Below are 27,652 nucleotides of genomic sequence, written 5' to 3'. Positions count from 1 at the left end.
ACCTGGTGGATTACAGGCCAAACTGCATGTCATACTCCAGCCAGGTGTAATATTAGCCAGAGAGCTACAGCTGTGTTCTCAGCAAAGTGTGTGCAGAAGCAAGAATAGTCTACAGTGTCGGGTGTATGTCTGTGTGCATATATGTGCACGTATGCATACACATCACCTACCTGTTTTAACGTTTCCTTCGAGACTCCTCCCCCTGCTGATTTCACCACGGAGGTATTTCAGGTGCATGGACATGAACTAAACTGTTCAGTAGAGAAAAGCAAACCATGGGATGGACAAATGTTTTAAGTTTAGTGAGAAATGGCATGTTAAGGCAGAGAAGGAAGATGAGAATTGTGGTCATTGCATCCAGGAGGCCCCCCAAGGCCTCACTGCAAGAAGTACAAACTATAATGAAATGCAGCTAACTACTGAAGCATTATTGATAAAATTGTTGGAAAATATGGGGTTTCAACCAAGCCTGTCTCACACGAGCACAAAGGGAGGGGCGGCTTTGCTGTGGCCTCGCTTTGTGGGAGGGGCTTGGATCCCGCCTTTTTTTCCTGTTTCCCTCATTTTCTCTCTCTCCTCCTCATGGTTTTTGTAATAACATTTCACAACCTCAACAAAAATGAGATACTACTAGGACGACATTTGTGCATGTGTGGCTTGGCTCTTCCTTCCTCTTCACTAGAATTGCAACATGTAACAAGCAGCCTAATTAAAAGCAGTAGCTGAGGTCAAGCCATGTGTGTGCATGGAACAGATGAACCATAAATGATGGTTTACAAATTGTAGTTGCTGGGTTTATATGTTGTTAAATCAAAAACAAAGAAAACACATTACAGCTTAGTAGAAGGAATGAACTTAGGGAACGTTTCTCCTCCCTCCCTCCCTTCCTTCCTGTTCTGAGGGACTTACAATTTGAAGAGACACGAAAACAGGAATTTAAAATAAAATAAAATAAAATAAAATAAAATAAAATAAAATAAAATAAAATAAAATAAAATAAAATATGAAGTAATATAATAAACAGAGAGGGAGTGGTTCCTTCACCAGGGGTGTTGGTTTGCCACCTCCTCAAGAAGCCATCCCTAGACCCAACTGTACTGGACAATTTTCATCCAGTACCCAATCTTCCCTTTATAGGGAAGGTTATTGAGAAGGTGGTTGTGCAGCAGCTTCAGAGGATCCTGAATTAAATGGATTATCTGGACCCCTTTCAATCAGATTTCAGGCCTAGGTATGGGACTGAAACAGCATTGGTCACACTTTTAGATGACCTCTGGTGGGAGTGGGCTGGGGGTAGCACTTTACTTAACCTCACAGCGGCCTTCAGTACCATCAACCATGATATCCTTCTGGACCAACTGTGAGGGTTGAGGGTGGGCAGCACTGTATTATGCTGGTTCTCCTCCTTCCTCCAGAGCCAGTTCCAGTTGATGTTGATTGGGAGTAAGAAGTCCCATCCTTGGCCCCTACATTGTGGGGTGCCTCAGAATTTGGTATTTTCTCTGCTCCTGTTTCACATCTACATGAAGCCGCTGGGTGAGGTCATCTGTAACCATGGGGTGAGTTGAAGTAAGTGATGCTGTTGATGTCCCGTCTTGGTGTCTGGAGGCTGTGGAGGTTTGGATGAGGTACAATAGGCTTCAGGTCAACCCTGGCAAGACTGAGTGGCTTTGGGTTTGCGGGCTACCAGGATCTGCAAATTTGCTATCTTTAGTTCAGGATGGGGTGGCACTGCCCCAGACAGACCCGGTACACAATCTGGGGGTCCTTTTGGACTCATGACTCCTGCTTCATGAACAGGCGGCAGTTGTGGCTGGGGGGGAGGGCTTTGTGTAACTTTGGGTTGTGCACCAGTTGCGCCCATTCCTAGACCAGGAGACCCTATGCTCAGTCACTCATACCCCAGTCACTCCCACATGAATTATTGTAATGCACTCATCTGGTACAAAATGTAGGGGTGCAGTCAGTTATGTGCACACCTAGATTAGTGCATGTTACACCTCTGCTCCACGAGCTACATTGGTCACCAGTTTGCTTCCAGGCTCAGCTCAGGTTGCTGCTAATGATGTATATACAGGGCACAGAGCCAGGTTAGTTGAAGGACCACCTCTCCCCAATCACTTCTACCCACCCCATCAGGTCCAGCAGGAAGAGCAAGTTGCAGGTCCCATCCACGAAGGAACGTCATCTGATGGGATGCAGGAGGAGACCCTTTTCTGCGGCAGCACCCGCCCTTTGGGGATAATCTGACCTCATTCCCCCTGAGGTCCCAACCTTGCTGGCCTTCTGGAAGGGCCTGAAAATATGGCTTTGCCATCTGGCTTGAGGACCTGGTAACGTGATTATGAAGCCTGCAAAGTGGCTGTATAGCTAGGGAAATTCAGTGTGCTCTTCTACAGAATGTTTTTTTAATTATTATGTTTTTTATGTTTTTTCATGTTTTTTCATGATTTTTGGTTATGTGTTGTATTGTTTTTGTGTTTTTAAATTTGTATGCTGCTCAGTTATGTATGTGAGACAGGCGGCTATAATTTTACCAAATAAATAGCCTGCCCTTGAGTCATGAAAGGCTTTATAGGTAATAACTAGCAGCTTGAACTTAACCTGGAAACTTAGGGAGCCAGTGCAACTCACAAAACAGTGGCATAACATAGGCACACCAAGGTGCATCCTCACTGCATCTGGACCAAGTGCAGCTTCTGGGTGGTTTTCAAGGCAGCCCCATGTATAGTGCATCATAGTAATCAAGACAGAAGATGACTAGAGCATGAGTGACCACAAGTAGGGCCTCCTAATCTAGGAAGAGGCGCATTTGATCAAATGATGGATTCATACATTTATACAAAGGCCCTCCTGGCTACAGGTGCCCCTGCTCTTCCAGCAGGAGCAGGAGTTCAAGAGGACCCAAATTGGTGCACCAGTTCTGCCTGGGGCAATGTAACCCCATCCAGGATCAAAGGCAGAGAGTCCCCAGTGTCAGAGGACCCAAAATTCCATATAAGAAGTTATGTGAAAGCCCCAGTCCATTAGTAAGCAATGCCTTATATTGTTGTATATGAGTGGAGTAGTAAAATGACACTCATAATAAGGATGATTTTTTCCACTTCACTGGCTTTATGACCATGCACAGATTCTACAAGGATACTAATCCATTAGACAAAATTTCAAGATTTTCTGGAGTGTTCCAAATATAGGATTCTGTTTTGAAGTAAACCATCTTTAGAGAGTTGCCCCACTCCACCGTACACTTTCCAGATTGTCTTCCTTGCCAAATATGAATGTCAATACTCACTGAAAACAATCTGGATATTCCACCCACCCACCCAGCAAACATGTACACATGTCCCACTGGTATATATTTGTTGATACACACACACACACACACACACACACAAACTCACTAATCAGAGACCATAACAGACAGAAAGGACAAGACCAGAATCAGAAAACAAGGAAGACCCAGTATTAATTGAATGAATGACTTCTGATTAAGGATTAGATCTTGCCAAAGTAGTCATCACCCTGACAACGAAGTACTGTCAAAGGCAGGTTCTTTCAATTGTAATATATAACTTTGGAAGCTGGACCATCAGAAAGACTAAGGAAAATTGATTGCTTTGAATTGTGTTGCTGGAGAAAATTGTTAAGAATATCTTGGACCACAAGAAATACAATACTTGATTTGAGCAGTAAAACCAGTCTGCTCACCGAAAGCACTAATAATGAAGCTAAAGCTTAAATATGTGGACAAATTAAGGTAAAATGGCCCATTTAGGCCAGTGAGTCCAACCACCTGCTCAGTTCAGGAATTCAAACTAAGCACTCTAGATAAATGGCTATCTAGTCTCTGCTTGAACACATCCAATGTAGGAAGCCCATCATCGGTCTTGGTAATTGGATTCAGTGGTGGGATTTTTTTTCCCTAACATTTGATTGAAACTTTGTAAGCTAAACCAATTATTTTATATCTTGTACTCTGGAACAATAGAGGCCAAGTCTTCATCTTTTCCTGTGTGTCTTCTTTTCAGGGATTTGAAGAATGCTGTCATATCCTGTCTTCTTTTCTCAGGGCTAAACATATCCAGCTCCTTCAACCTTTTTTCATACAACCTAGGTGCTAGTTCTCAGATCATCCTCATTGCCCTTCTTTAAACCTGTTCTATTTCTCTGATTGCTTCTTGTAGCATTGTGCCCCAAACTGGGCACAGTACCCAAGATGGTGTCTGACCAAACTAAAATAAAGTGGATTTATTCCTTCCCATGTTTTGGAAACTATTGCTGCAGCTTCTGTTGATATAGCTTAAAATTGCACTTGCAGCCACATCACACTGCTGACTTATATCTAGGTTGCAGTCAACTACTATTCTAAGATGGTGGGTTTTTTTTTCACAAGTATTATTACTAAGCCAGGTGTTCCCATCCCATCCACTTGATTTTTATTAAAAGGTAAGTACTTTGCATTTGCCCCTACTAAATTTTATTGTTACTTTCAACCCTTCTCTAGCCCATCAAAATTGTTCTGAATTTTATTTCTGTCTTCTAGGATATTAGTTATCCCACCTCCTTTTGTATCACCTGCAAATCTGATAAGAATTCCCCCATCTCATCAATAAATATTGAAGAATGGAGGCCCAGAACTTAACTTTGCGGTGCCCATTAATATCAGTCTCTAGTTCGATGAGAAACTATTGGTAAGCATTCCTTTATGGGTTTTGAGCCAGCAAATTATATCCACGTTTCTCACATCATCCAGCCCACATTCTATCATATTATAATCACAATGTTATGAAATCCAGATATATTGTATATACATCTTTCCCACAATCTATTAAAGAAGTTATCAGATTAAAAATGATACAAAGTTAGACTGGCAAGATGTGTGTTTGAAAAATGCATATTGATGTCTGGTAATTACTGCATTGTTTTCAAGGTGTTGACAGATTTATCTTAGGGTCTGCTCTGGAATCTTCCAGTACTAATAGAAGACTGACTGTTCTGTTGTCCCTCGGATCCTCCTTAGTTTTATAATTTTTTAGATATATAATTGTGTATCTCACCTTCTCTGATCCTATTAGTGAAGACTAGCAGGCTGGTCTTTGTACTTTTAAGGGATTGCACCGTTCATGCCCAAACTGTATCTAGCTGTGCCGAAGGGGATGTGGGATTTTCCCTCCCCCCTCCCTCCTGCCAGTCAGCTTGGTATAGTTGATCTTGGAGGCTCCCTCACTCCAGAATGATGGGAAGAGAAAGAGTGGTATTTAAATTTCATGCTTATCAGTGTCAGAGATGGAGAACTGGTTATTAAGAATCCCTACTCCAATTCTTTTAATGTGTTAGCAAAGGTCATGATAAAAGTTTCAATTCTGACACTATACGTTGTATTTTTTTTCCATATATGGAAACCTAAATGACGTTGAAATAAATTCCAGGAAGCTTTTCAATTCTCTTCAAAGAGTTTATTCAGATCCTCAAATACTGTAACCCTTAAAAAATGTCTAAAACTTAACTTTCAGTTTTTGGTGTGTGATAGAGGTTAGGCATACATTTTAAATAATTTATCTACAGCAGAGTATGAGCTATTTCTTAGCTGAAGTACATTTTTACAGTGGATGGGGCTTAGCTTTGTTTTTTTAAAAATTACAATGTGGGGACTCTTAAAATGAAAGTTTAATTCCAAAAAACAAAGAAAAACTAATTTGGTAGTCTGATGATGGTATTCCAGGGCTGCAAATGGGCATTGCAGCTAGTCCCCAGGTTACGACCACTTGTTCAGTGACTGTTCAAACTTGTGACAGCACTGAAGTTACAAACATTCCTTGGAGTTTCAGCTGTCGCAGCATCCCCACTGTCACAAGATCATGATTTCCAACATTCCTTGCCAACTTCCCACAAGCAAAGTCAAAGGGGAAGCCAGCAGGAAGTTGCAAGTCATGGTCCTGTGAGGTCCTCGCTTAATGACGGCAACCGGGACTGCCATAACTGCCATTGCTAAGCGACACAGTCATGTGGCATTGCACTTTACAACTGCGTTGCTTAGCAATGGCAATTCCAATTGCCATCATAACCTGAGGACTACCTGTATAGGGGTTGTATAAGCTCAAAAGCTCACTATTCATGGTCACTTTCAAGAACCAATTGTAAGTAGCTATATAGCTATTGCAATTACTATGTGTACATTTAATTCACTACATTTACAAGAAGTTCCCTTTAATGATGGTTGGTCATTTAGTCTAACATAGTTTGATAACATTGTTTTGTTTCTGAGACTGCAACCTTCCTTTTTTTTCTCATGTAGAAAACAACTGTTGAACGTCATCCATAATTACGAAATACATGTACTTAGCTTGGCAAGTCACAAGTTTTATAGACCTAGTTTAACTTAATCCATCCAGTCTTTTTCTACCAAAGTTTATTGTGGATTAGCATGGACTAAAACCATTTTGTTAGCCAGTACCTGAACCATCAGTACCACCAGTTTAAAACCCCATTTTCCTTGTGTTCAATCCCTCTTGACAGTGTGCCATAGCATGTGGCTTATTAGAGGGGAAAATAATACAACCTTTACTTGTTATATAAGATGGACTTTTATTTCATTAGGAAACCTGGTATCAAGAGGCATAGTAGAAAATCAGCAAAGCAAAAAAGCATGAACATGATGGAAGAAACAAAGACATGAAAAAGTCAGTTAGATTTCAGTGATAACTATTTATGCTGACTGGCTTATTTTTATGCCATGCACATTAAGTTTAGAAAATACAGAAAGTCAGCATGTGTTTCACACAGATTGTTAATGAAGCTAAGGCACTTTTGTTTTATCAAGAATATAGTTTAGACTTGCAGTTCCTCCTCCTCTTTCCCATTTTGTGATTGTAGTTTTTATCATTCTAACTTTGGCAAATAATCCTTACTTCAGTTAATGAAATAACTGGTATTTAGTTTATATTCAAACAGAACTCAAGCAATTCATGGATATTTTACAATCATTTCATTACACTTAAAGTGCACACATAGATTTCAAGAGCTACAACTGTTTTTTACAAAATCAAGCTATATGGTGTGTTTTATCAAACATTTGACACACTTAATATAAAAACCACTGAAGAATGTATTAAACATTTTCCCATTGTTAATGTTATCATCCTGTTTTATTTAAGACAGTTTTATGGACCGTAGTTGCTCCCAAAGAAAAAAATGCATGCAAGTTTAGAGTTTATATTGTTATTAAGCAATATTAAAAAAAACAATGAGCCAGTATATTATTATAATTACAGTTTAGATTTTTTTTTTTACAAAAGCAAAGACAGCAACAAGTCCAAGATCACTGTTCTGAATCTCACAACAAATTATTGCTGTTAAATCAACATATGCATAACATTAAACCTGGACTGACTAGTTCATACAGGAATCTTAAATAATAGCAATAGAGCCAGACCCAATCCTTGTAGAGAATTTCACAGCATTAAGTTAGTCTGTTGTATTACACAAGGAAGCTATGAATTCTAGTAATAGATTTCTCCCAGTATTTCTTTCATTCATTCATTCATTCATTCATTCATTCATTCATTCATTCATTCATTCATTCACTCACTCACTCACTCACTCATTCATAAGATTGACTGCCCATCTTAAGAAACAGAACTCCGGGCAGTTCACAACACCAATAAAAACCAAAGGCAATAAAAACAAGAAAATCCAGAAATAAAAAAACTGGTGCCTCAACCTTCCAACAAACCACCCCCAGGCTCCAACCTCCCTCTATCCCAGTGCTTGGGGGAAGAGCCAGCTCTTAACAGCCTTCCAGAAGGCTAAGAGGGTGGAGCTTGCTGAAAGGCTGCCATGGCAGAAGGCACGCTTCCTAGGTCCCACTAGATGGCAACATTTAAGGGAAGAGACCTGGAGAGTGTCCACTTTATCTGACCTGGAACCGGCAGGGAGAGGGTATCTCTTAAACTTCATTCACAATACGCAACATTGATTAAACAATTTATTTAGGGCACCATACTCCTAATGACATGTTAAATCTAAGTGGTGATAAAAGCTCATCAAAGTAAAGGGCTGCTTTTAAATATTTTTTTGTAGACATTAAGCAAAAACAGTAATAATTCCCAGATTGTGGGCACCATGTTTCTCTCTCCCAGATGCTAAGATTTTATTAAAAATTCAAAGACAGCATTATCTTTCAGTTCTGCCTTTGAAGATGAAACTCAGTTTCTGCTGAGAAACATCACTAGTGACTGAAATGGACAGTTATCTCTCTATAAGTGAAGTATTTTTCTAGCATAACACTAGGCCATGTAAATATTTCTTAGATATTTGTTCTAGTATTTTTGTCCAAAGAAAAACATTCTTCATTACCCATCCTTTTTTTTAAAATGAAGTATTAAAATGGTGTTTTTTTAAAAATGAGGGTTTGCCTTTAAGTTTATGTTTTTTTTATACTCAGTGGTTAACAATAGCTATACGGCAATAAACAATACAGTAAAAATAGAATAAAACATCCATCTATAAAATTAAAAATTGTGCAGTGAAAGCAAAAATAACAATAATAAACCAATGGTATTATCTCATCCTCTATAGGCTTTCCAAAACAATTCAACTTTTAAAAACTTACAAAAATGTAGTACGCAATGACTTAATCAAGGTCATCAAAAAGGCACACTTTCTGAGGGTCTTACATTCTGGATATAACATCTGCTTGTCAAATTCCTCATATACGTGTCTTCTTACACCTGTTTTTCATTTCACATTCCATTTTATATGCCATCGTTTCATTTTTGTCAAACTAAGTTTGGAAACTGCACTAGAATCTAGAAAGTTGGAGGTAGCAGGATTCTCCAAAACTGGAATTTCCAATGTATTCTGGTTAATAGAGGTCAGGTCTGTTAGTACAGTGCTTATAAGGGCCTCCAGAAAGACCAATCCCTTAATGTCTTCTGGTAAGCTGGAGGGAATATGTGTCTACTGCCACTAACTTCTTTGATTGCTTAAAGTCCTCTGCCTGCTATATTTTAAAGTTCATATTAGCTATTTAATTTTTAATATGAGAGTAACATAAAATAGGCAATTGTGTCAACTTATTCACAATATTTTGAAGTCTCATCTTCCAATTTAATGAAGAATTCTTCTATTGGATATCATAGCAAGACACCCTGCTGTGATGAACACAGTCTATTTTATGGAGAAAAAAATGATAATGTAACAAATATACTTCTGGAAGAGCATTAAATGCTTGGGATAAAAGTGTGATGGCACTGTTCCCAATCAATTTAACAGCCAGGCAATCTCTTAAGATGCTATCAACAAACATTTTAAATGCTACTAGGCATACAATAGCCATGTGCCTATGTCAAATCAGCATTTTTTTGAAAGCAACAGCTAAGGCCATCACTTATATCATTGTACCAGTTGATATAATCTTCCAGAGAAAGGTGTAACAGCTATAAGTGGTACAGCTATCTGCTGAGTTGTAGCACTGTTCACCCATCTTGAATTGGCAAAAGCCTACACTGGCATGGAATTTGCTGTCCCCCATTCCTATTCTGCCTCTGCTGCCTCTGCTTCTAGGCACTGCAGTCAATGGACTTCCTTCCCAAAATAACAGGTGACAAAACCTAATAAGGTTTATGCACCTTGGGTTGGCCTTGGACATTGTCAGAATAAGGAGATGCTTCTACCAGTACAGTTAAGGTTGACTTAAACTCATCTCACTCATGGGCTGGGGATAAGATAGAAACAATGTCATGGGATCACACCATCAAAAAAATGTTGCTAAGTTATGTTCTTAGGTGCAAGTGGGTAAAAACCCAAAGAAGAGCAGGTCAGTTATGAAAGAGAAATATGGCAGGGAAAATGAAATTGTGGAAAGATTCCTGCCAAGTGAACTAATTGTGCAGCAATATGCAGAATAGCTAATGAAAGGGCAGCCATCTGCGGGCTATGTTTCTTGGTGAACTTGCATATATCAAAGATTTTGTCTTTGATTCTTAACAACTTTGTCACCTCAACACATAGTAGTATTTCTCCCCCTTGAAAACAAAATTAGAGAGAGAAAGAAAGGGTTTTTAATTTATATATTGTCATCCAAATTCTGAGACAAATTTTAATTTTATTCCCTTGACAAAAATCTCTCTCATGGAAGATATATGATTGTTTGGCAAACTTTAAATCTGAGCAGATAAAGTGATCCTTACACTGATATAATCAGTTCTTTAAGTATGGGGGTCATTAAACCTTACCCTTCGGGGAGAGGCAAATGCTCTCAAAATGAATATTATTCCCAGATGAATTTATATTCTGAGAGGAATTCCTGTTCAAGTATCTGGAAACTATTTTCAGAAAATAAATTCTTTGTTTAGAAAATTTTTATGGGGTTGATGCTGAGAATATCTTTACAGAAAATGCAATTACCAATTAATGAAGGAGGATTTGGTTTTCTGAATCTGGTGGTATATCATCAAGCTTAGCTACTGTCAAGTATTAAATCCTAGAAGTCAACAATTGGTGTTAATTTTCCTACTTGGGCAACTTTGGAATATACAGATATAGCACCTTTGGTTGGATGGCCAGTATTAGGATCTAAATACAACAGAACTCGAGTATCTCTGGAAACAATTATGTCAGAAAGCTATGGAATGGAATGTCTTAAAAAAAAAAAATTGATCCTTTTTCCCATGCTAAATTGACTTTATGGGGAAACCCAACATTAAAAATTGGAAGAAAGATGGTGATATGGAAAAATTGGATGGAAGTGGGGATATTAACCTTGGACCAATTGATAGATGAAGAAGATGAATTGTTACCATATCTGTGTTAAGAGATAAATATCATCTATTGTATGTCACCCAACAGCAATATACAGCTACAACATTTATTAACAACATTGTTTGAACCAGCAGCACTTTCAGCTTCTGAGACACCTGAGATACAAGAACAACTTGTTAAATCCTTTAAAACTAAAAAACATACTATTAGTTTGTATAAATATTTGCTATCAATAAATCAATTTGCTATGCAGATGCTAAGAGATGAGTGGAATTTAGAATTAGAGGTTCCAATCTTGCCTGGACAATGGGAGAGTAGCAAGAGTATCAATGGACCTTAAACTATGGCTTATGCAACAAGAAATAATATTACATGTTTTTACAATGTCTTATACTTAGTAAATTTTGTGAGAAAGTAGTGGACCATATAAATGTGACTGCAGCAAAAACTAAAATTCTCAGAGGATAATACTCTTTTTAATTACATACCTAGTATATGGAATTTGACAACTGGACAATATTGCAGCACTGGAAAGGTAAATGTATGGCCCCATTCACTCATAGATTGAAAACCTGATTACCCTTGTCACCTATGTGCAGATTGCCTATAGATGTAGTCTTTCTATGGATAAGTACAATGAAATATGGGACTTATTTATGCAAAAACAGGTGGTTAAAAAAAAAGGCATGATAGTTATATAAGTGCATTAGAAATATACATACACATATACACACTTACATAATGTTTGTATTAGAAAATTATATATATAGAATTGTAACTGTTTACTATAATGACATATTTTATATATTTTTTTCTGTTGTATTCTTTTCACTTTTTGGGGGAAACTTATGTATTTTTATTTGATAACGTATGTATCCTTGTGTTTTTCTTTTTCTGGTATTTCAAAAGCAATAAAAAATAAAAAGATAATCAGTTCTTTTAGTGTGTAAGTTTCTTAAAGTGCCAGAGACAATGCAAAAAAGAAAAAAGAAATGCCCACAGTAGTCAGCAGAAATATGCATATTAAGCTATCAAAATACTGCTTTCTGTGGGGTCAATTGAGAGACCTACTGAAATGAAATAACTTTATTTGAACAAAAGAAAAACAACTTTGGATATAAGATGAACCCCTCCTCCTGAAAAAAAGGAAGACTGGACAGAAAAAGTTGCAAACATAGACAAAAATCTGATACATGTCCTGGCTTTTTTATCATCAACTAAGATTGTCAAAACTACTGAAAAAACCCTGGATATTTTTCCTAACAAGGATCTACCCATAAACTACTTGTATATGGGTGTGCATACAGGTACAGGTAGTCCTCAACTTATGACAATTTGTTTAGTGACTGAAGTTATGTTGGAGCTGGAAAAAGTGACTTACAACTGGTCCTCGCACTTAGGACCATCGCAGTATCCTTGCAGTTGCGTGATCAAAATTTGGGCGCTTGGCAACTGGCATGTATTTATGACAGTTGCAGCATCCCGGGGTCACATCGCCATTTGTGACCTTCCCAGCTGGCTTCTGACAAGCAAAAATGAATGGGGAACCATGTGTTTCATTTCACCACCACCACAAAAAATATGTTAAAAAGATCTTGGCATGAGAGTGTGTGTGTGTGTGTAGAAATGGGGCCAAGTCCAGGGCGACAGCCAGAAACAGCTGGGACAGAAGGGGTTCAAATTCCACTTGACTTCCTGGTGGCAGATAGAGCTCTGCAAAGTAGCCAAAGTGAAGCCTTACTTGTCACTTCAGACGATATAGCCAATCTAGCTGGTAAGAGAAGCATTCCTGATCATTTTCATACTTTGATGCTGGGCTGAGATTTCTCTGCATGTGTTTGCACATGTGTGCATGCGTATGTAGATAGAGGATATTTGCTGCTTTAAAGAACTTAATTTTACTCCTCTGTAATGTCAGGTTGTTCCAAAATAAAACAGAAGTCATCTATGATTTCATTGTGGATGAGAAAGTTGACTTTTCTAACAGATATGGTTGGAGAAGGTAGACAACCAGTATGGGCCCACCTTCCCCTGGCTGAATATGCTATAGGAAGTGGTGTGACTATGATCTATAAGAACAGCCTCTCTTATCAAGGTACTTGTGAGAGAACTGGTTCATACTGAGGTTGTGCAGCTGAATTTTGGGATTGGAGATAGATTTGGGATGTTGTGTATCAGCTCTACTCTTGTGTAATAGAATGCCTGACTGAGCTGACAGTCCTCCTGGCCTTGGAGCTGGTGCCAGAGACTTATATGGTTATGATGTTCAGGGATGTCAATACCCACATTGGGATTGGTTTGAGACATGACTACAATGGATGTGTCCTAGTTGGTAATAGGGCCAACACAAGAGCTGATTATCCTATCAATAACTTTGTTCTGATCAGAGAAGTATTCCATAGGTGGTGATATCTCAGGTTTCCCTGTTGTTATGACTGGATCACCATTGGGTTGATCTCACCTCTGTAGGGGAGACTAGTCTAATTAGATGGCCTGCCAGAAAGTTTTTGAGTCCAATTGGATTCTATGAGAACTTGGAAGCGTTTAGGACTGAATCCACTAGAGATTTGTTGATGCCATGGTTGGTACTTGGAATAGGAAGCTTGGTAAGGCAGTTGACACAATTGTACTAAGTGCCCTTTCTGAACAACTTCAAAGCTGGCCCTGTGGTACCAGGGCCATCTGATTTTTAATCTCTTGATTTTTTTTTAAAATGATAAACTGCTGAAAGACTTTGGTATTTGTGGTTATAACAAATTAAATAAATAAATTTTAAAATAAGAATTTTTAAAAATTATGAGGTTTGAACATTGGATTCAGAGAAATTAAAAGCTTGGATATGTGGAGAAAAAATATTTTTATTCGAATGTTGGAAACAATATTAGGTAATAGGCAATAAATATCTAATTGCAATGTACGTTTAACATCTCCATAAATAATCACCTGAAATGCAAGTATCATACAACACTAACTGCCAAATCTGTCTGAAGTGGAAAGTTTTAATCGTGGAAAAAATTCTAGTCCACATCTCTTATACGTATGTTCAGGAGTTCTAGTCCTACTTTCTTCTCATTCTCCCCACAGAAAGAGAGTAACTATTTGCCATAAAAATCCTCTCCATGTAGAGAGGCTCTTCAAAATTGAGGATCCTGATTTTCTAGAGTTCCCGTATATATGAAAAGCCTCAGACAATAGAGGAGGTTATCTACTGTAAACACTCAGCTCACAAAACATAGCTGATTTGTGCCAAGACCAGTGGTTTAAGAAGGATGATAAGATGATACTGCAGTAATTTCCCCATTTTCCTTCCTCTGTTGTAGCTACTTGCTTGCCTCTGAATATAAGGAACCTCCCCTCCCAGCTCCAATTCACAAGTAGGCATCTGGTGAAAATCTTTTTTTAAAAAAAATGTTTTATACCACTTCCCATTAAAAGAAATCTCAAAGTGAAGTTCTTCTTTTGTAAATACAGTACACCCTTAGTATTTTAACAATTATCCATCATACTACTATCCATCCCGTCAATAATCTACAAATTATCTCTCACTTCCCTTCCTTCAATGTAGCTTTTCACAACTTACCCATTTCATCACAGTATTCTGCTGATATTCAGTCATGCCCTCTATTTAACACTATGGTAATCAAAATTCATTAATGAAATTTAAAATTCTGTTATACTAATTAATGCAATCCTTGTCTTTTACTTTTTTTAAAAAAAAAAGTGTTTTAAAAGCACAGAGCTTTTTACAACAACAGCATTTTTTTATAAGGATCTGTCTTGTCAAATCACATACATGGAATTATCTAATGTGATAAACAATTTTATTAGAAACCTGTTTCCAGAGCAATTTTAACTGTACAATAACTTGACAAAGCAAAATGCCAGAGGAGGGAAAAAAGGATGGAAATTATTGGATTACAACCAGGAAATTCACTGTGAAGATCTGAACAAAGGTAAAGGCTTTGGGCAAAACTTTGGGAGTTATTTTGTGGAATTATTTACACATTTTAGAGGATAAAGAAACAACGTGAAGAGAAATCAATGTGGAGAAACAACATCAACATGAACATTCAGTATCAGTGTTGAATTATGAACTTTTCTGTTACACTGTTGAGGTAGTACTTTTAATATGCTATGGATTCAGAAGGGCAATAAAGGTAATGTAAAGAAGAGTGTTAAGTCCCACCCCCCAACAACATGAAGTTTCACAAACAATAGTAAGAGCATGTATATATTGCAATTTTATTTCTTCTGCTCAAACAAAACAGCGTTAGCATTTAAGAAATTTTAAAATGACACAATATGGTAAAAATAGCAAAGAATTAACTGAGAAACTCAAAAAGAAGTAAAAGTAAATGCATGAAACTGTAACATTCATTAGTGTTTCATCTTCAGTTTTGATTGACACTTGATGCTTGCAAATCTTTTGAACAATGAACTTTGTTTCATGACAACTCTGAAGAGATTTCAGCACCAGCACTAAGATTTGTACATTCAGTTTGTATTCAGTTGACTTTATTAGCCATTTGTATATGGTAGGACAGGTTTATCACAGATCAGATCACAGTGTTGAGGAAAGCATTGCCTTCCTGGAATTAAAAGTGATCCCCTAAACCATATTCAGCTTAAGGCATCCACTTACAAAAGCACAGGAACCATCATTACATTTTCAAAGAAAAATTATTAAAAGAATCTAATAACCTGTAGCTAATTTTACTTACAGGAATATCTGGCAATGGCATAATTGTCAGTACTACAGCCTGATTTAACAGTTTAACTAAACTGAGATTCCTGAAATGGTCTATTTCAGGAACATGTTAACTATGCACGTTGAAAGACAAGGTCTCGGTTTCATTTTTCTTTTTCCCTTTATACAGAACTCATGTTAACTTTAGACCAAGGCACAAAATGTTTAGTGCATTAACCAGTTTCATTCACAATCTAGTAACTTAATGCTATTACCTTTGGACCACTTACATGTTTAATATTCTGCGAGCCCATCTTTGAATTTTCTTTACAAACAAAATCAAACATGATTTCTGACAAGAATAAGCATTTTAGCTTATACTGCTTAAACATACATTACTTTCGAAAGATGAAAATGCCTCCTCTTAATTTCAAGCAACATTATTTGCTTTGAGATTTAAATGCCTTCAATTAAAGGATGTACAGAAATTATTTAAAGACATGGCCACTGATTACATTTTATAAGCCATATTTCTGTCTTATACAAAGAGGGAAAACAGGACTGTTTGCCTGTAAATAGCCAAAAAGGCCGTTCATTTGCTTTGGTGTCCAATACTCAGGGAAGATATGCTAGTTAAAGCTTTCTTGTGAACTAAACTGGATGTTAACTGGGTAAACTAAGATAGCAAGTAATTAAACTCAAAAGTTATTTTGAAATCAGCATAGGTCATAAAATCAATATGCCACTATTGCAGCATGGAGAATTTAAGATGTAATGGGGAGTATATATTTTGTTTTCCAAATCACAAAATTTAATTAATTCAAAGTTTATTCACAAAAGTTTAAAAATATTTTAATGCAAGTGTATAAATGGGGTAGGAGATAAAACTGGATATGTGAATTTTTTCCCCTAAAACTAGATTTGTGCTACATCAATTCTTAAGACTTTTTCCATTTTTTAATTTCCACATGTCAATATTTAATTATTAAATAACTAAATCCAATGCATAAGGACAAAAACAGGAGCAACCCAAAAAATTATCAATAGGGTAATACTTTTCCCCCAATCCCTTTTCTTCTCACCTTACTGACACTGATCATTTACAAATTCAGATTAAAACAAACTTCATTAAGGTCAGTGATGAAGAAGGATGGAAAAATAACACATGGTTTATTTTAGGATCATACCAGAATTTCATTCAATAAACAAATGAAGGTAGCCAATGTGAAAATAATATGCTATTACTTTTCTTTGCCTGTTTTAAAAATTTCTAAGTATTATCCTGATGCTTAATGCTTAATTTTATATCAAGCTGAGAAAAGAAGCAAAAAGCAGGGTTTCAAGAACTGCTACTGAAACATTACTAAGTTTGAAATACAAATGAAATGATACAAAAAGTATTAAGTACCTGGTTCTATTTAACATGTTTACTGATAAATCACATTTTCCTTATTATTACACATGCATGCAATATAAGGAAAAATAGTGCAGCAATTAATACAAATTGTTTAAATAAAAAAGTCGCCCCAATTCCCAACCCAACACCTCCCCAAGTTTTGCCTGGGCATTAACTAGGCCTCACTGTAAAAAGGCTATTTAATATTTGTGGCATGCAAGAATGATTTAAATTAAAAGCCAACTCTGTGATTATTTATATTACAAAAATGTCTGCATGCATAAATCTTAAAAGCTCAAAAACCTATAGTAAGTCTCTAACAATCTAACGATTTACATTTGATCATATTGATTTGTATTCTAGAGAAGTCTCAGATTTGGTAAAGCGTATCATTTTAGGAAGGCATCTTTATCTTTATAATCTGGGCAGCATTTGCATTTTTCTTTTAAAAACTTCATGAAGGCTAACCAGAGAGGCTTGCTTATCCTAAGAATCCAATATTCAATATACCATCATACCCTGGATCTCTCATTCATCAATATTGTGTTTTATAGTATCTATGCTGTGAACTGAAGTCATGTTTTGTCTTTAGCCGAGGAAATACCTAATGTGATAGGAAGACTACCTGAGATACAATTGTACATCAGTATCACTTGCTAAATTCTCCATTAAGAAAACCTCTCTGAAAAGCCTCCTTAAGTTTTTCTCTTTTTTAAAAACTTAATGCACTGTAAATATGCAGCTTCAATATTGATATGAAACATTTCAATGCACCTGCCTAACAGGTTTATAATTTTCTGCATAAATCATTACCACAATTTAAGACTATTTTCCATCTTGTTGAAAGTCAGAAAACAGCAGCAAAAGGAAATAGTGTATCACCATATTGTTGTCTAAAAGTTCAGAATCTTGTTTTCTCCGTCTTCCAATAATATGTTTCCATTTTCTTCCAGCAGCTCACAAAATGTAGCTGATTTTGTGCCAAGACCAGTGGTCCAAACATCTTAGTCCTAATCTTTCTACACTGTATTCGACTTGCTTAGTTCTTGCCGAATTGCTGATTTGGACAATGGGGGGGAAAAAAAGTCTGTTAACTGATGAAGAGATGTGAACTGATACTTCGGAAAAACTTGTCTATATATTATTATATTATAGCATGTGATTCACAATATTTACAAGTTTGATTTATCGAGTAAATAGGAAATTATGTGGCCAGGTTGTAGAACACTGTATTTGGACAAATAGCACTGTTTGTTTTAGGGGATATAATCAAAATGAAATCTGATGAAAATCAAGAGACAAAAAGGTAAAAACAATTATTCACAATGCATAGTAAAGTGAAGCAAGCTGAAGAAGAGGCATAAAAATGTGAGAGGTAAATTTGAAGATATTTGTCACCTGCATAAAGCCTTAACAACAACAAAAAAAAAGAATGATTATGACTATATATAGAAGAAAGATTTTAGGGAATCTCTTTATTTGCTGCTACTGTTCATGGGCATCAATGAAGCAAATCCAGGTGATTATTGCCATTGCTTCAGTATGGCTATAATATAGTAAAGCCTCAATTAAATGGATCATTTGAGGGTAAGGGATGTCTATTAAATCCAAGTTATGTAACTGATTAAAATGTACATGATGTACATCTTTTGGGTAATCTATATAAATTTTACATAATACACATTGTCTGGACAGATTTGCCAAACAGTGGCATTCTTCCATTATTTCAGGATGAAGTCCAAACTTATATTTTATCCATTGCATCCAAAGCCCACTGAATGAGGGCTCATAAAATTGAGGTGTTACTGTATTGCACCTCTTGCCTATCTTTGTATAGTTAGGGGGGAAAATCAAGTAATGGCTTGTTTCTCCCTGAATCTTCATTTAACTTTTATGATATTTATTGCCAAAGGAAATTTTGAAGTATATTATGATACTGATTCTGTAGTAAGTTGTACTTAAAATTGTTTATATTTAATGTGAGTCACTTTGTGTGTGATGGGCGGCCATATTAATTTTACTAAATAAATAAATAAATAAATAAATAAATAATAATACGTTTTTGATATATTATTTTCCTGTTGTAAACTACACCTTGGGAAGAGATGGTTACAAAAACTAGTTACAAAATGAAGTCATTAAATTAAATAAAAATGATTGATATGAAACTTGGATAGTTCCCTATGGAACTGAAAACCATTACCTGATCCATTCAAATCATAAAAACTGGAATTATGATAGTGAAGGACTAGGAAGGGAGAATGGGTCAAATGGAACTTTCAAACTTTTAACCCATTCCTAGAATTGCACTAAACACTCCCCACACACACACAATAATCACAAATTTATATACTTACCATCAATTAATTCTTCTTTTAGTTTTGTTAATTCCTTTCTCATTTCCTCTAAAATATCCTATGGTATTAGAACAAGGTTAAGTTAATTTTTTCCCCAAAGATACTCAGAACTGCCAAAGCTGAACAAAAATAGTGTCTTGTTCTTTGATATAACCAAATTAAAGTTTTCAACAGTCTAGGTGAAACATTTTCCTTACTTTTACACAGGGTTTATGTGCCTATAAACTTGTATGTTCACACGCTCAAATTGTACAAATGTCGATGTCTGGTTAAAACATTTTTATAAGTCTCTGGTGTTGGGGGGCACTGTTTCCGTAGATCTTATGATAAAATGTTCTAGGACTACACAATTCAAATTCTTGTGTGTTCATTGATAATTGTAATTTATTTTCATAGTTTTTTTAATCATAAACACTGCTGATTCAGTATAGAAATAAAATACTTAATGAAAAAGTGTACGATAAGCCATATTAGGCTATGGAGTTATATTCTAGCAGAAAATATCTACCTGTTTCAATCTGTCATAGTCTAGTCCTTCAGACTGTACTCCATTAGTATTTGGTTGCCCAGAAGATGCAGATTTTGGTCTATAAACAAAAACAGTGCTCAAGTGAACTGCATGCAACAAATTATGACATCACACTGTTCATCGTGACTGCAATTTTTCCAAACAATTTCTTAATGCATACTTGAAATTGAACGCGCTAACCAGGGATTATAAGGATTGAGATATAAAATAGCTGGAGAACCAGAAGTTATCTTTTCCAGCTGCAACTAAGATAAGCTATGTAGAACTAATTATGTCATAAAAATAGAAATAAATAAATACGTCTGAAAAAATCTATAGCATTTGAATCAAACTTCATGAAGGGCTTCATTGCAAAATTTCCAGTGTTTCAATAGCTGGTGTCCAAGAAAGCCAAGAACATTTTTTTTCCTTCCCACACCTTGGTATATTTCAAGGGATATTTTCCATGGTTAAAAAATATATATTTCTAAAAGACAAATTAAAACACTAAAAATATGCTTTATTTCTTCTCTTGCCTTTATGTTTCTTTCTAAATATACAAGCTACTAATTAAATCTAACTTAAAATTCTTCTATTCCAGTCATTTGTGGGGAATGTAAATACCTTTTAAAACAAGTGATAAATACCTTGAGATAATAGGTGATTTGCTTCCATTCACTGTATTTGTTCTTTCCCAAGGCTTTCTTGTTAATTCTGCAGGAAATAAAATCTCTGACTTTTAGGTTTACATGCACTGGATAATTCTCGCACAAGCAAGAAATTATCATGCTTAAAGAGAGAACAGTGTTTTCCGCTGAACTGCTTTGAATCAGCCACTGGTTGGCAGAACTGAAACGTAGGTAAAAACAAAAACAAAACAAAAACAAAAAACTTTGGTTGTTCCAAGCTTTGAACAAAACAAAATCCAGGTGAACAAGAAAGACAAGACTGGTATGTGTCTCCCCATTTCCTCTATCAGCTGCTCCTAGTATGGCATATCCCAATGGCCTTCTGGCCCCCATTTTCCCAGCAACTACCCTTCTTACCCTCCCTTCAACTGCTGCTGCCAATGTCCCAAAACCTCATATCCTATCTATCTGCCTTCTGCCCCTAATTCCCTCCCTCCCTCCCTCCCTCCCTCCCTCCCTCCCTCCCTCCCTCTATCTCATTGTATATGGCTGCCCATCTCACTGTAGCAGCTCTGGGCAGCTAACAACAGGTAAGAACATTGTACAAAATAATAACAAAAACTAACTAATATATAAACCTATAATGACTACCAATGTAGTCAATTAAAAACACCCCAGGGCTCCCAACTAATTCCTGACCCCTATGCCTGGGAACACATCCAGGTCTTTAACGCTTTTCGGAAATCCAGCAGGGTTGGGGCCAGTCTAATCTTGGGCAAACTGAGGGGGGTTCCCACAGGGCAAGCACAGAGACAGAAAAGTCCTGTTTTCTGCAGGGTGATATTCTTTAATGAAGGGACCCACAGCATATATCTGCTGCCAGACCTAATGGGATGGATAGAAACAACTGGGGAGAGGTGCTGGAAATAACCTGGCCCCATGCCACAGGGGGCTTTATAGGTGACACTCAGTACCTTGAACTGCACTTGGAAGCATTCTGGGAGTCAGTGGAATGTCCCTTCCCCATTCCCCTCCAACCATTTCTGTTCAGATGAAAACACTCTTCTTTTATTCCATTCCTCCTCCCTTTGGCTTTTTTCTGTTCTCCACAAACATTTCTGCTCAGATCAAAAGAGCCTTGTTTTGTGCATCGATCAAATCAAACCTTTTTATTCAGTATATGGACCAAAATCTCTGAAGCATGCATGTTTCATCATTTTGGGAATGGCCATCAAGCTCAGCTGTTCCATAGATTAAATGATTTATGCACTGAATGCTTGGAATGTACATATTAGGAACTTTCTAATAAACACTTGAAATATGTAAATGCACTGAATGAAAAGGAATACAGATTATGATTTTGCTTTCTTAAACCATAACTGAGTTCTGGATATAGAGATACATTTTTTCTTGTATGAACTATATTAAACATAAGCAAAAGAAAAAAAAATCCAACTTCAAAATTATTTACCACAACTTTATGTCATATATTAGAATACTATACACAGAGAAAGTTGTCAGCTATGAAAACCCACACTACACAATTTATATGGCTTACCAGGTGTGCTTGTTGAAGGAGGCTTGGGAGCTAAAGGCTCTGGTTCTTCCTGTTTAAATAAGACACAAATATAGTATTTTACAAATATGCTTAAATTTATGACTCAAGGAAAAAGGCTCACAATTCCAGAACCAACATGAAAACCATAATTCTAAAATTTCTAACTCATCTATTAAATTTGAAATATGGAAACCGTATTTTTCATTTACACAATTTCTATAACATTTTGATTGCAGAATGTCACATAATTTGCCACAGTATTGGTCAACTTACATTTTTTTCTTCTTTTGTTTCTGTTTCTGATGATCCCTTCTCAGCGATTCTTCTCCTTCAAGTAAGGACAAAAGTGTATTTGGTTACTATCTGCCAATATCTGACTCTCTTATTTGTCTTTTCTAACATAAAACATTGAAGAAAAGTGATAAGAGAACAGGTCTTGCCATGGATCTTTGTAATATCACTTTTAGTTCTGTGAAAATCTAGTTGAGACCCAGTGTAGTGGTTAAAGGCACTAGGCTAGAAACCAGGAGGCTGTGGGTTCTAGTCCTGCCTCACGCAAGCCAGTTGGGTGACTTTGGGTCAGTCACTCTCAGCCTAGGAAGAACACAGTGACTAACCACTTCCAAAATCTTGCCAAGAAAATTGCACTGACTTCTCTAGGTAGTCACCAAGAATCATGACTCACTCAAAGGTACACACAATTTTTTAAAAAGAATCTAGTTAAATTCTTACCTTCTTGCAAGTAGAGCACTCATTTCTTCCATTAATCCACTTCCTCCAAGTGGCAGTGGCCCATTTCCACGACTAGTATCTGTTTTGGGTGAAGAATTTGTTCCTCCACTTGGAACAGGAGAGTCTTCATTCTATAAGTGATCGTGCAGAAAAACAGTGATGTTGGTAGCATTATTATTAAGAATGTATAGTGGCACTGAAATATGTGGGAAAGATACTACCAAGCTGCCTATTTTAAATATATATATAAAGTAACACATCACATATCAGAATAGCCTAGGAACAATTTTTTGAATAATTAATCTGGATGTGGCTGAAAAATGAAAAAGCACAGCTGCTATTAGACTGTATCTGAACATTATATACTACAGTTAATGTACAAGGTTCTATAGACACTTCTTGCCATTATTATGGAAATCTGAAATTAAGATTTTAAATTGAATTTAAAAACTTGAACTGCACTTACCCGTGATACTTTTCTAAGTTTGGCTCCAGCAAGAGCAGCAGCCAGTCCTGTTAAAGGTCGGTGTTCTTCAAACATCAATCCCATGGAAAAGCCAGTAGCAGGGAGGGGAGGAGCAGGAGGTGGAGGAGGAACCTGAGTAGGAAGGGGAGGAGGTGGTGGTGGAGGTGGCCCTGATGGTGGAAGAGGTGGAGGAGGTGGTGGTCCAGGGGGAGGTGGGACTGCCGATGGGGACTGAACAGGGCCAGATGGAAGTGGGGGAGGGGGAGGGGGTGCAGGTGGTCCTTGTGTAATACCTAATGAAAAATACACACACACATACACAAACCAAATACAGAAATTGAGATAGCAAGTGAAATTCAAAAGAACGAATTCTATATTACTTCAAATGAAAAAAAAACCCCACATATACTAATGTGGCTCTCATTAGGAAATTGGTCAATATCATTTCAGAAAAAACATTCAGCTATATTAATTCATATGCTTCAATTAACATGAACAATTCAGTTTGGAAAAGCAGCACTCAAAATTTCTTAAAAGGAAATAAATGATGAAAATAAGATTTATGTCAAGCATGACAATGGTAAAGCTTTTATTGTTAAGGTATATATTTAAATTGAACTACAGCAATATCATCATAAAATAATATAATGTGTGCTTCTTCTGTATGCCTAAAAAGTACATCTATATTTTCAGTTCCTCCAATTCTATCATTTAAGCATGTTTAAAAACAAAATACTTAGAAAATAATATTTCTATTTCTATTTACATTTCATGCCTTTGGTTTTTCCCCAGAAGTATTAATAAAGCATACATTAGTGTGTTAGAAGATTTTAACATGTTGATGGAATGATTATTTCCCCCAACAGCATCAGTGAAAATAAAAATATTCTATAATTGGGATATAGTTTTGCCTGGGAATATAGACTATCACAACTCTGTTAAGGGTTTGCCTACTCTTGAACTATGACTTATTTGGAAAAAGTGAACCCTTAAATGTCTATCTCAAAAGCATAGTGATATTTACCCGATAGGAATATGACCTTGAATTTCAGACATTTCTCCAGAAAAAAACATTAAAGAGAAAAAAAAAAGATTATAAATACATGCAAAAATGTTGGGCACTGCTCAGTTTCCTTATCAACCAGAGTTGCCAACCCCAAAGGAAACTAATTCTGAAGATTTATTTTCACCAACAAATATGTGCATGTGACATGTATGTACATATATCTGTATGCATGTACACATTAGTCAGAGGCTGCACTTCCCCCAAAAAATGAAGGGAATGAAATGAATTGATATTAAATTAATGATTACAATTTAAATTTGTCTGTAAAAAAAAGCTCCCTATTTATTAAATTAACTGATTCCCCATTTGCATATATACATACATTTTCTCTCCCACACAAGCCCATAAACACTCAAACAGACAAAAAGAATCTATCTGTAGAAAGCTATGATTTATAAGCATAAGCCTATGTATGTTTATTCTGTGGTATATCCCGCAAAGTTCAATAGCTCTTACTCATAAGTAAGCATGCATGAGCTGTTACTATGCTGAAAACGGATCTGTTTCACCTAGTCTATTCTGTGTAGCAGTAGTGGAAAGTGGGGAGAGATTCTTTGTGTACTAGGAAAAGGCTTGATTTTTTTTCTACTGTGTGCAAAAATGAAACAGATAAATAGAAGCATGTGTGTTGGACTGCAAAAGCAAAGCAAATTTATTCATGCTTATTCTGTAAGTCTCACAGATTTCAACAGATGTTACTTCCAGAGATAGGTGCTTAAGACTTCTAGTCCTATTCAGTCCTTATGTAAACTTACTTTCTTCTCTTTGCTTTCTGTAATGTTTGAAGATAAATGTCTGTAATGGAGAACCTGTCTGTATGTGGAAGTTCTCTTCATGATTTGAGAATTCTGTTTTTTTAGAAATCAGGATGCGAACCCTGGAAAAGCCTTCATGATAGACAGGCTTTCCACTATAGACACTCATGTGTACAGTGACTAGTGTCCTCATACCTATTCCTTCTTGAAGAGTTCCCTTTGCCTCTATTACAATATTTACTGTAAATGTAATATAACTCTCTCATTTCAATCCCATTTGGAGAAAAAAAAACCCTCATCTTCCTTTCGGGTAAATATGATAGAAGGACAATGAATTTGTTACAAAAGTAATTTATAAACGCATCAGTTAGGTTCTTAAGAATTTTCAGCTAAATATATTAAATAACGGGAACTTAAAGTTATCCATATACATAGATGACCTGAATTAAAACAAACATCTGTCTGCCTGTCTGTCCCCATTTCTAATCCACCCTACTCCCAACAGAATCCCAATGGAAAAACTCTCAAAAGAAAAGAGAAAATAAAGTTAAATATTTTAAAGAATAATATTAAAATAAGAAAATCTCAATTCACTGTCAGAATTTTTCATTTAATAATTGAGCCTTGTGTTTACTTTCAGTACATCCCTTCCCCATAAATAAGAATTTAGAAACTATTATTTCAGCCAGTAGGCAAACCATCCTTTCAAAGTGTTTTTCCAAAGTAACACACTGTTAAATTTAACATCTTGCTAAACTTTTTTTGGGTATATTGAGATTATGACAGCTTTCAAAGTGTTAGTTCTTCAGGATAAATCAAGTTTGGGATGCAAATTAGTTTAGTGCATTTTTTATTAGTCAGTTAGTATCAACATCAGAAACCTTACCCTGCTGGGACGTAGGTTCAGCCGGCTGAGAGGCTATCTGCAAGACTGGCTCAGAAGCAGAGGAGTCTCCCAGCACAGAGTTTAGAGAGGTCTCAACAAAGGCAGGGGGAGCTGCAGAGGGAGAAGGGAGAACACTAGGCTTGGATGAGGGAGCTGAGGCATTAGGGGAGCTTGGAGAGGAAGCTTGAAGTCCAGAGACTGAGAGAGGTTGAAAGGAAGATGGTGGTAGTGGTGCTGAACCTGAGGTAGGTAGTGAAGGAACTGAATAATTTGCCAATTCTGGAAGACCATTAGGTGCAGTGGGGGACATCTGGGATAACTGAACAGTAACAGGAATTGGGAGAACAGGTTTTGGGCCAGTGGCTTTGCCTGGGGGGCTGCTAATCATTACAGGAGGTGAAGGAGGAAGGGGTGCAAAACTGGAAGCTGACCAAGTAGTTGACTTGGTGGTTGGGGGCAAAGAGGCAGGAGGGTTTACAGGTGAAGGTGGTTGAGAATTTTTATTTACTGGACGAGGAACTGTAGCATAATGGGGAAGAACAGGGTGGAAGGCGGAGCCCAAAGATGTAGCAAAACGTGATGCAGAGTGCCTTAGTGGTGGTGTAGGGGGGGAAGAAATCGATTGTGCAGAAGTCACTATAGCATAGTCCGGAGTAGAGTCTGACATTGCTTTAGCATATGAAGGAGGTGGTGCTGAAGGAGGCTGGCAACTGGCATATTCAGGAAGTGAAGTATTATACAGGGAGTTGTCAAAAGATGGAGCTGGACAGAAGATGGATAGCATCAGCAAAGGCAGGATAAAAGAGGAGAGAGAGAGAGAGAAAGAGAAAAAGGGAGCTAATGAAGCAACAAAACCAGCATTCAAACGATATTTACAATGCAGACTACAGTTAGTACCAGAGGATTAGGCACAAGTAAATTACTGTTAGGAGAGTTTATACGGTATCAACAATCTTTCCATTTTTGCCATGTATATTTGCGTCAATATATGAAATTACAACTATGTTCTACAAAAGAAGCTGCATTACAGAATATGCTTTCAAAATGTAATCAGAAAAATTAGCTGGTTGGAATCAAGTGTGGTAACTTCATTTATTTGTTTACATAGCCGCCCTATTCAGCACATGACTCAGGATGGTGTACATCAATAATAACGAATCAATAAAAACCACGTAATAAAACAAAATATTAAAAACATAATAAAAACAACATACAAAGACATAAATGCCAGGAAAAAATGATCCCATGAATCATACCAGTCCTGGACTCAAAGCTGGGGAGCGGGGGACAGGTGCTTAATGCCTTCCAAAAGACAGGCAAGGTTGGGGTTAACTGAATCTCAGGGGGAACGATGCTGTTCCAAAGGGCAGGAGTAGCAACAGAGAAGGTACAGGTAGTCCTTGGGTTACAACAGCAATTGGGACCAGGACTGTCATCACTAAGCGACATGGTTATAAAGTACGACCTCATGTAACTGTATCACTTAGTGATGGCAATCCAGGCAGCCCTGGTTGCTGCTGTAACCCCAAGATGCACCCGTTGTTAAGCAGGAAGTGGTGTGAGTCCCAGGTAAGGAGTGCGGGGCTGCTGCAGGGGGGTGGGGGAGGCCCTGGGAGGCCCGGCACAGGCTTCACACATGGGGGGAAGGGTTGGTGCGGTGTGAGCGCAGGGTGGCTGAGGGAAGGAGGGCGTGGGTTGCTGCAAGTGCAGGGAGGCCAAGGGGAGGAGGGTGTGGCACCATGCACAGGAAGGCCGGGGGCGGGGGGGACTTACCAGAGCAACTTGCAACCTTTCCTACCAGCTTCCTCATTGATTTTGCTTGTCGGAAGCTGGCAGAGAAAGTCACATATG

At 37.1% G+C, this 27,652-nt stretch overlaps 1 protein-coding gene across 1 annotated transcript in view; it reads right to left on the bottom strand.

Moving 5' to 3' along the window:
• Window positions 1–14,560: 14,560 nt before the first annotated feature.
• Window positions 14,561–27,652, bottom strand: part of ENAH (ENAH actin regulator) — a 95,905-nt gene continuing 82,813 nt past the window's right edge. The window contains exons 6-14 of the mRNA XM_007433096.4: window positions 25,802–26,563; window positions 23,095–23,387; window positions 22,629–22,759; window positions 22,170–22,224; window positions 21,897–21,945; window positions 20,357–20,423; window positions 19,710–19,788; window positions 19,202–19,259; window positions 14,561–17,901 (exon numbers count right to left, since the gene is read on the bottom strand). Coding sequence (XP_007433158.1) covers window positions 17,864–17,901; window positions 19,202–19,259; window positions 19,710–19,788; window positions 20,357–20,423; window positions 21,897–21,945; window positions 22,170–22,224; window positions 22,629–22,759; window positions 23,095–23,387; window positions 25,802–26,563 — 1,532 coding nt within the window. The 3' untranslated portion in view covers window positions 14,561–17,863. The remainder of the gene's footprint in view (window positions 17,902–19,201; window positions 19,260–19,709; window positions 19,789–20,356; window positions 20,424–21,896; window positions 21,946–22,169; window positions 22,225–22,628; window positions 22,760–23,094; window positions 23,388–25,801; window positions 26,564–27,652) is intronic.

This window comes from Python bivittatus, unplaced genomic scaffold (genome assembly GCF_059951505.1).
Source record: "Python bivittatus isolate LINGU-HERP-01145 unplaced genomic scaffold, Pbiv_v1 ctg000020_np1212, whole genome shotgun sequence".
In the NCBI taxonomy this organism is placed as follows: domain Eukaryota; kingdom Metazoa; phylum Chordata; class Lepidosauria; order Squamata; family Pythonidae; genus Python; species Python bivittatus.
The sequence above is the reverse complement of the archived record's forward strand: the minus strand, read 5'-3'. Positions and strand labels throughout refer to the sequence as shown.